The sequence below is a fragment of the Netta rufina genome (genome assembly GCF_964035555.1).
Source record: "Netta rufina genome assembly, chromosome: 19".
Lineage (NCBI taxonomy): Eukaryota > Metazoa > Chordata > Aves > Anseriformes > Anatidae > Netta > Netta rufina.
Window position 1 is genome coordinate 11,032,229 of NC_140143.1, and position 9,277 is coordinate 11,041,505.

Consider the following 9,277-nt stretch of genomic DNA (forward strand, 5'->3'; position numbering starts at 1 on the left):
ACATCTGCCCCAGAGTGAAACCTAAATGTGAATAGAAGCACTGGGCAAAGAGCTGATCACTAAATAGCTAAACGGATGAAATGGGAATGCTTCAGACACTGAGTTATTGTCACAGTTTTCTCTTCTGTCAGTTCAGAGATCTGTGCTTCCAATTTGTGGATTTGTTTTTGCCATCTGCAGTGTCTTCTCCTGTAGATTACCTTCTGCATTCTCTTGGTCACTCAATCAAGTAATGCTCATTCTGCTCTACAAAAGCCTTTTGGATTTTCAGACCGTTTGCTAAGATTTCATGTTTATTCCATTCCTGGGATGGAGCCTAAGTGTCTTGATTTCACAGGTGCGAGAGTTGGAGGCAGAACTGGAAGATGAGCGCAAGCAGAGGGCTCTTGCTGTGGCAGCCAAAAAGAAAATGGAGATGGATCTGAAAGACCTGGAAGGTCAGATAGAAGCTGCAAATAAGGCTCGAGATGAAGCAATCAAACAGCTACGTAAGCTCCAGGTAAGTACAGCTAATCAACTGAGCTGCTTTGTCCCCTGGTGGCAATCTGTCAAGGGTGATGCCTTCAAACTGCAAATGTATCTAATGGAAAGCAAGAGGAGTATCTAGCTCAACTGTGCTGGCATGTGTCAGAGAGTATCTGGCCTGAATTCATCACCGGTTCAAAATTCCTCTCATCCTTTTGTTGGTAAGGAGTTAAGGTTGTCCCCGATGTATTGTTATTCAATAGTCAACTTTTTGTTTCAACACTTTGCATAAAGATTCACTGAGTATTGCTTTACAGACTGCATTTCTTACATTGTGTGTCTTTGAATTTACTGAATTTACTGGCTCAGCTCTTCCTGACTGCTGCTTCCTAAAATGAACATGTTAAGGCATTTTCAGCCAAAATGCTTTAAGAGAATAAGGAGTAACTTTCAGTTGCTTTAAAAAAGTCTGCAAGAAGCCCATTCTTTTCTGTTTGGCAAGAGAATGCAGCCCATGTGTTGAGGATTTGTTTTCCATTCCCAGGAAAATGTTGAGCATTTGGTAGAGTTCCATTTTACCAAAGACGTTCAGTGCCATGACCCAAAGCTTGTAAGGCATATGGCAAATTAAATTGCCTTTCTGCCCTGTCCTCTCTATTTCTTGTCAATCCAAGCAAGTGAAGACAGTTCTGGAACTGAGTTCAGGCTCTGGATGAGGAACTGAGTCCAGGCTCTGGATGAGGAGAGGCTAGGTTAAAGCAAGAGGTAGTGGTCCATGAACAATATTGTACTCCTCTACTCCAAAAGAACAGGTCAGATAGAGAGCTGAGCTGTGTACACTTTCATAAAAATCAAATCACTTAAAATAAGTGATTTTTTGCTCAGTGGTATTCCAGAGATGCAAGTACAACTTAAATGCAGTTTCTCTCCAACTTTTATACTCTTTTAGCATCTTAAGTCAAACTTGTGAAAATTCATACACACTGAGATCTTAGCAGTGTGTATTAATTGGAAGCTAAGCATGTGCTACTAGGTTATATGTACAAAATGGTGAATTGCTACTTCTGGACTGAGAATAAAGTCTTAGCTTGCGTACTTGCAATAAGCTTTTTCAATCAATTAAAGTATATAGATTTTTTTTCCAAGTCATTCCAAGCTTCACCTTGGAATTCCAACTTCCACAAGTTTCATGCATGATTTCAGTTGAGCAGCTCTTTATTTGAGGTCTTTTCTCTACAAGAAATATACCAAATAATTGAGGTAAAGCCCTGTAATGAGATTTCTGACAAAGAATGAGTGATGCAGAGATAAGAAAATTAAGTTTTACTGTAAAAGTAACTGAAAAACGCATTTAAGTGGAATGAAGTTACTTTGATGGGGGAGGCCTTTCCTCTTTAGGAGATAAGAAGCTACAGAGCTACGAATCTCATGGTTGTCTTAATGCAACATGGCTGTGGTTTTCTTCCAACTACAGGCTCAAATGAAAGACTACCAGCGGGAGCTGGAAGAAGCCCGTGCATCCAGAGATGAGATCTTTGCACAGTCCAAAGAGAGTGAGAAGAAGCTCAAAGGTCTTGAAGCAGAAATACTCCAGCTCCAAGAGGTGAGATTGAAATCCATGATTTTTTTTTCTTGATAAGAGTATGAGGAAGATTAGGAGGGGGAAACAGAAGTAAAAATCTGTACTGGTAAGCTGAAGAGAAATAAGAGACAGCAGACCTTTCTCTTCCAATCCCCTCACCCTGCTTCCTGCACCAGATCTTCAGTGAGCTTATGGCTAAAAAGGAATTGTTCCAGTAGCCTCCAGTTCATTTCTCTGGTCCACATGAAAGCTTTTCTACTGCTTAAATAGACTTGATACCTCACAAAACATGCAAGGTGGTTCAAAAGTCTATAAAGGGTGTGGTGTACAGTGTCGGTACTGAAACTGATGACTGAAAATACTAAAACCTGAGAATCTCTCCTCAGTGGCCATTTAATTCTGCAGAGGCTTGTCACTGTCATCTTGGTTCTTCATCCCTCCCTTACAGGCATGTGTTCCCTCACTGTTGGCAATCTGTGTAAGAGCTCTAAGACTTGCTCTGCATCGCTTATCCATCATTATCTCCTTGTTCTGCCACAAGGTCAAACATTAGCAAAATTTCCTTATATGACTTTGCTTTGAACTTCAGTTTGTAGCTAATACAGGACATACACAAAAAAAGAGGCAATCACAGATTTCACTACTTTAAGCCTTTACAGGTGGCCTACAACTTAAGGGAACTGCTTCATGCGTTATTCTCTTTTGTGGACTTCAAATTTGTCAGTCTTGCACTTGCAATGCATTTAGTTATGCTTCTTAGCAAGTGCCGGGGTGTTTCTTCCACACGATATAGTTGATAATACAAGATTCAGTGCTGTTTTCACTATTGTGCTCTAATTTTCTGTATTTTTCTTACACCTCCAGAGTACATAGCATGAAAGTAAGACCCTAAATAACTAAATTCAGTGCTCATTTTGCATTAAATATGTTTATATTAGAGCACGTGACAATGTTTTTTTTTCTTACTGTTTAGGCCTTGAGCATCGCTAACTACTTTCTGCAAGGAACACACTTGTAATACAGTATGAATAATACTGAAGTGGTTTTAGAAAGGATGAGTGAAGCATTATCTTAAATATTGTCGGTGTTCACCATTTGGGGATGGAAAAAGTAAATCCACTGCAGTCATATGGCAGTTAAGGGGGAAGAAACTTCATGATGATGTGGCTGGTTGTTACCAGCTAGCTTCAACAGCTGCTGCTCCTGCCTATCCATTAGAAGACTTCAGGGATATTGCATATCACAGCATCTCCCAGAAGTTGTTGTGAGGCTAAATTGATTAAGTGTTGCAGGATTTCTGAGATGTATAACAGGTCCTTCCTGAAACCTTTGCAGGAGTTTGCTGCGTCTGAAAGAGCCCGTCGTCATGCTGAGCAAGAAAGGGATGAGTTGGCTGATGAGATTGCAAACAGTGCTTCAGGAAAGTGAGTCATCAAATGTATTAATTGCACATCTGAAGAACTGTGGGCACCAGCAGCTGTGGCTCTCAATAGCCTGCTTGCAAATTCTGTATTAATCTGTCCTTATGAAAAACTCCCTTGTTACGAAGGGAATTGCCAAATTGCTTCTTGTGACACTTGCGGTGCCTAGATTATCAGAAGTAAACTGGCTAGTTGCTTTGTATCGAATCTGAATGTGTCTTGACCCAAATACTTCCTTTCTAGGTCAGCGCTGCTGGATGAGAAGCGCCGGCTGGAAGCTCGTATTGCACAGTTGGAGGAAGAGCTTGAGGAAGAGCAGAGCAACATGGAGCTTCTCAATGAGCGCTTCCGAAAGACCACCCTGCAGGTGTGAATCTGTGGTGTTGTGCTTCAATGTGTGGTTAAGTGTGGGCTCTGACTAGCACCAAATGATCTATTTTCCTTTTCCTCTGGAAGGTTGACACACTTAATTCTGAGCTAGCTGGAGAGCGGAGTGCTGCCCAGAAGAGTGAAAATGCACGGCAGCAGCTGGAAAGGCAGAACAAAGAGCTGAAAGCCAAGCTTCAGGAACTGGAGGGATCTGTGAAGTCGAAGTTCAAGGCAACAATTTCTACTCTAGAAGCCAAGATTGTTCAGCTAGAAGAACAGCTCGAACAGGAAGCAAAGTAAGGAAAAAAAAAATCTGTTTGCATTGTTTCCTCTGTCAGTAGAATCTCTGAAACCTCTGTGCCTTAAGTTATTGTACGGCTGAGATGCAAGCTTAAAATGCAAGCATTAGGTTTCATTATTTAGAAACCTACTGTCCAAGGGACAAACTTCAATGAGATGGTTGAAAAGTGACTGGGGTTCATGCTTTCAGAATCTGTGCTCTTTAACTTAAATTCCTGAATTAATTCGTGAAGTTAAACAGGTGCTTGTTCTGACAGGTAGTCTCAGGATCCACGGGGTGCTGAAGAAGTTTCTTGAGATAAAACATCCCCTTGGGATACTGGTCTCTTTGGCTTGACAGCTTAGATAAGTTGAGATATTCTGAAAAGAAGGACCACAAAGATGCTGAAGGGACTGGAGGGGCATCTTTCCTGTGGGGAAAGACTGAGAGCTGGGGCTGCTCAGCCTGGAGAAGGAGGCTCAGGGTGCTCTGATCAATGTGTGCAAATACCTTGGGGGGGATGCAGAGAAGAGGGAACCAGGCTCTTGACAGTGGTGCCCAGGGACAGGATGAGAGGCATCGGGCACAAACTGAAATGCAGGAGGTTCCATCTGAACATCAGGAGGCACTTCTGACTGGGGGTGACCAAGCCCTGGCAAAGGCTGTCCAGAGGTGGTGCAGTCTCCTCCCTGGAGATCTTCAAAAGCTGCCAGGATGTGGTGCTGGGCAAGCAGCTCTGGGGTGGCCCTGCTGGAGCAGAGGGTTGCACCAGGCGACCTCCAGAGGTCCCTCCTAGCCTCAGCCATTCTGTGAGATGCCACCAGTGCTCTGCAGGTCTGCTTTCCACTGAGAGTGCTCCCATGTCTGTTCTTTCCATCTCAGTCCTTGGAGGACTGTTTTTTGCTAGCTCATCCTAGAAAGACTAAAAGGAGACTTATATCACCATCTCCATTCCTTCTGGCTCTGGCAGAGGACCATGTTATTGGTCAGCAATAATCCTAAAGCTGCTCTGTTGAAACATTGTGAAGAAGCACTTTGCAGTCCCTCCTTCTAGCCTGCAAACCATACTTGTACTGCTTCCGTGCTAGTACTTTGCTTTTAAAGCTGCCTCCCAGCTAAGCCCCAGGATATTAAAACTGAAGTCAGTGCTGTTAACGGTGATGGGCTTGTTAAGAGGGCTTAAGCGTTAGTTGCACAACATCCACTGTTCTGGAAAGTACAGATCTTGTGCTTCCAGCCTCCATGTACTGAAACAAATTGTGGCTTTTGATTATTCTAGGGAAAGAGCAGCTGCTAACAAATTGGTGCGCCGCACAGAGAAGAAATTGAAAGAAGTCTTCATGCAGGTGGAAGATGAACGTCGACATGCAGATCAGTACAAGGAGCAGGTAGGCGGAGTGGCTTAGCTTTGGATGTTTGTTTCTCAGAAAAGACAGAAAACTTTGAGCAGAGGAGCGCTGTTAAGAAGTGCTTTAATGAAATGACCTGAGGGAATTCTAGCCTTGATGACTAAACTGCTAGAGTAGTTCCTTGTTGGCTCCCAGCAGTCAAAATCTCCCTGTGTTAGCTCTGTTGTGACGATCTGTTAGGCATCCTGGTCTCCTGGACCCAGGAGCTCTATGGTGTTTCCAGGAATCCAGACTGGAGTCTGTAGTGAGGTGTCATATCCAGCAGGGGTGGCTGGGGAGACAAGGCTGGTAGCTCACCTCTTCGACCTCTCAAGTTGCAGGGTTGCAGCTGCTGAATTCGATCCCGATGACCTGGTTTTGTATTTTAGATGGAAAAGGCAAATGCCAGAATGAAGCAGCTCAAGCGCCAGCTGGAGGAGGCTGAGGAGGAAGCCACACGTGCAAATGCTTCACGACGTAAGCTTCAGCGTGAGCTGGACGATGCCACTGAGGCCAACGAGGGCCTGAGTCGGGAAGTCAGCACCCTGAAAAACAGGCTAAGGTGAGTGGTGCCAGCACCAGCAGGCAGGGGTTTGTCTGGGCCCCTGTGTGCCCATAATGTGTCTCCTGACCATCCAGCTGTGGGACTGCAGAAGCAGACCCAGGGGATGGGGCCAAATGGAATCTGCTGGAAATGGCTGCCTGAGCCTGACGATACCAAGGAAGTGGCCAGGCCACAAGAATGTTCCTGACAGCTCCTGAGCCTGAGCTCTTTGAAGCTGAAACAGGCAGATTCCCCTGGGGCTGGTGGTTCAATCCAGCAGTGGGTCAATATGCCAGAGACGAGACAGGCCTGTCAGGCTTTGCCAGTGGCAAGCACCGATACCCTTTTTGCTGGCCCACCCTGTGGGAGTGTTTCAGCACCTTCTTTGAGAGCAGGTCTTTGAGATCAACATTTGTAGCGAGTGCAGAGGGGGTCAAAGGAGGTGGTGCTAGCACAGGACAAAAACCATCCTGAGATGCAGAGAGCAGCTGAGGAGACAGGAGGGTGCAGTGCAGCACTTCACAAGCAAGCAGTTGTGTTTGTGTTTTTTGTTTTTTTTTAAAGAGCCCGCCCTGTCTAGTACTTGGTCAGTGCGTGGTGCTCACACAGACGACATTTTTAGTTACTCGGGACTTCCTAAATTAAAGTGGTATAAACTAAGAAATCCTGGAGTAGCAGCGTGTGTTTGACTGCAGCATGATGACCCCTCTCAGAGAGGGGTGGTTTCAAAACACCTCTCCTGGAACTTGTGGTGTGATGTTCCCTTGCAGTGCAGCAGGGAGCTCTTTTGGGGCAGCCACCAGCACCGTGGTGCTGGCTGTGAATGGGAGGTGATGTCTGCAGCCGCATTCTGCTTGTTGTTTGCAGGAGGGGGGGCCCCATCACCTTTTCCTCGAGCCGATCCGGGAGGCGCCAGCTGCACATCGAAGGGGCCTCCTTAGAGCTCTCAGATGACGACGCGGAGAGCAAAGGCAGTGACGTGAACGAAGCGCAGCCAGCCCCCGCTGAGTAGAGCCCCTCACACCATTTGCATGCAGAGACCTTTTACACAGTAGTCGGCAGAACGAGGAGGACTTTCCTGACCACCAAACTGCCTTGTGGCCCTAAATCTGCCTTACAAAATGTCGGCATGCTACAAGGTTACTTATCATAGGTCAACTATGTCTTAAGGCTCTCCAGCCTCACCATACTGTACCCTGCTTCAGATATAGGTACAACTGCTTTTTTATATATAGTAAACAAAATGGGATCGTCTCTGTTCAGTGCATCTATTTTCCAGATACTCATTGTAAAGCCATTTTATAAAGCATCATGTGAAGGATGAAACTTTTTTTTATCAATACAGAAACTTCATTCCCAGAGGGTAGGTGGTTGGGACAGGCCCATTGTCATGACTATGCATGCTTTGTTGTACGGACAACATCCTTCCATTTCTTCTGTGCTCAGACGGCCTTGGCTGTGTTGAGTCTGTTGGATCATTGAAGACCAAACTGCACCTGCATCTTTCTTTTCTCCTAATTGTTGTGATCAGCACACAATCAGTGAGTGAACTGTGAAAAGGCGTTGGGAAGTGTTAGAGGGAAATGTAGGGATGAATGAGTAGTGTCCATTTTTTAACCTGCAATATCATTTTGAAGTGTTCTCAGCACCTGCTTCATCAGTTAGTGTTCATGCAGTACAGGCAAACTGAAATAGCGTCACCGTTCCTCTCTGTACAGTACTTCTGCGTTCGTAGTGTCCTGCTATTACCATGCCCAACAGATCTGTATATATATTAAGGCTAGTATAATGTGAACACCAGTGGAAAATAAGCATACAACACAGGCAAAATAATTTATTAACTTATGGCTGAGTAGTTGTCAGGACATGGAGCCGAGGGGCTGCACCGTGAGACCGTGGCCAGCCTGTGCCGAGGGCAGCGGCGCCGCCTGTGCGGGGCTCCCGCGGAGTCTGTGGTTTACAGGGGCTCGGAGATGGATGTTGCCTGCCTACGAGTTAACATGCCAGTGGATGTGAATCCTTTTTTTTTGTTGTTGTTGTTGTTTTTTTTTTTTTAATTTTGAACAGTATTACAGCGAGTAGTTAGCATTCTTTTTGTTTAAATAGCTGAAAAACTGACATTACAGAAAGTGCCTTAGACACTACAGTACTAAGACAATGTTACATATAATTTGCCTATATAACAATGATTTAATGTATTAATTTTGACTGTGCTTCATATCATGTACCTCTCTAGTCCAAGTGGTATTATTGATATTAGTGACAATGAATCAGTGTTAACTAGGAAACTTCCTCTGCCACATGCTCAAAAGACATGGATTTCCTTTTTTTGGTTAAAAGCTTTAACATCTGTCGCAAAGGTTTTGTTGTGTGTGTTTGGATATTTTTAATCAAACTGGCTGTTGACCACCAGGCATCTGACTGCAAATATCTTGTTTTCTTGTATACCCATATTTCTAGACAATGATTTTTGTAAGACAATAAATTTATTCATTATAGATGTGGCCGCCTGCTCTGTTTACTTACAGGAAGAGCTATCTCCTGAGGCTGGCATAGACCTTAATAAATAAGAATATGACTGGAAGCTGCCTTTTCCCTTCTTAGTGTTTTGTGTTTTTTTGTTTGTTTGTTTGCTTTGGCTTTTTTTTTTTCCCCTCAAATACAGTGTAAGTTACCAGTCAGGCCTGAGCCTTTGCCCTTGAACCTTAATGGCAGTGCAGAGCTGGAGCAGAGGAGTTCTGACCCCACCTGCTCATTTTCTACACCATGGCACAGGCACAACGCCTTCCTCTGAGCCCCATTGTGATTTTGAACAGCGTCTGCTCTCTTTACTATTTCCTTGACAGATGAAGTTTGTTTGTGGAAGCGGTGTGGTGCCTTTTACCCTCCCTCAGCCCTGGTCTGGTGGCCGGAGGCAGCAGGCTCCAGGCAGGGCTGATCTCTGCAACCTGGTTCGGGCTGGGGGGAGGCTGTGGGCTGGGTCTGCTGGAGGTGCAGAAACCAGGGCAGGGGCTGGGCCTGTTCCATGAAGGGGAGTTGGGGGCATTTGGGAATGTGGGCCCACATCTGGGGCCCAACCCCTCTCTGGTGGTTCCAGGCGTGAGGGGCTCTGGCCTCAGGACCCCTCCTGTGCCTCCACCAGGGCTGTACCTGCTGCTGCTCGTCCTGCTGGCAGGGAAGGGCTTTGCCACCCTCCGCAGTCTTCTCAGCGCTGCAGGGTTGTGCCTT

General features: G+C 45.3%; 1 protein-coding gene across 1 annotated transcript in view; it reads left to right on the forward strand.

Annotated features, from left to right (window-relative positions):
- The window catches only part of MYH10 (myosin heavy chain 10), a 103,354-nt gene extending 94,805 nt beyond the window's left edge, over positions 1–8,549 (forward strand). Inside the window, exons 34-41 of the mRNA XM_084298444.1 lie at positions 338–499; positions 1,940–2,068; positions 3,383–3,471; positions 3,712–3,835; positions 3,925–4,133; positions 5,397–5,505; positions 5,895–6,067; positions 6,917–8,549. Of these exons, the coding sequence (XP_084154570.1) occupies positions 338–499; positions 1,940–2,068; positions 3,383–3,471; positions 3,712–3,835; positions 3,925–4,133; positions 5,397–5,505; positions 5,895–6,067; positions 6,917–7,061 (1,140 nt within the window). The 3' untranslated portion in view covers positions 7,062–8,549. The remainder of the gene's footprint in view (positions 1–337; positions 500–1,939; positions 2,069–3,382; positions 3,472–3,711; positions 3,836–3,924; positions 4,134–5,396; positions 5,506–5,894; positions 6,068–6,916) is intronic.
- The last annotated feature ends 728 nt before the right edge of the window (positions 8,550–9,277 follow it).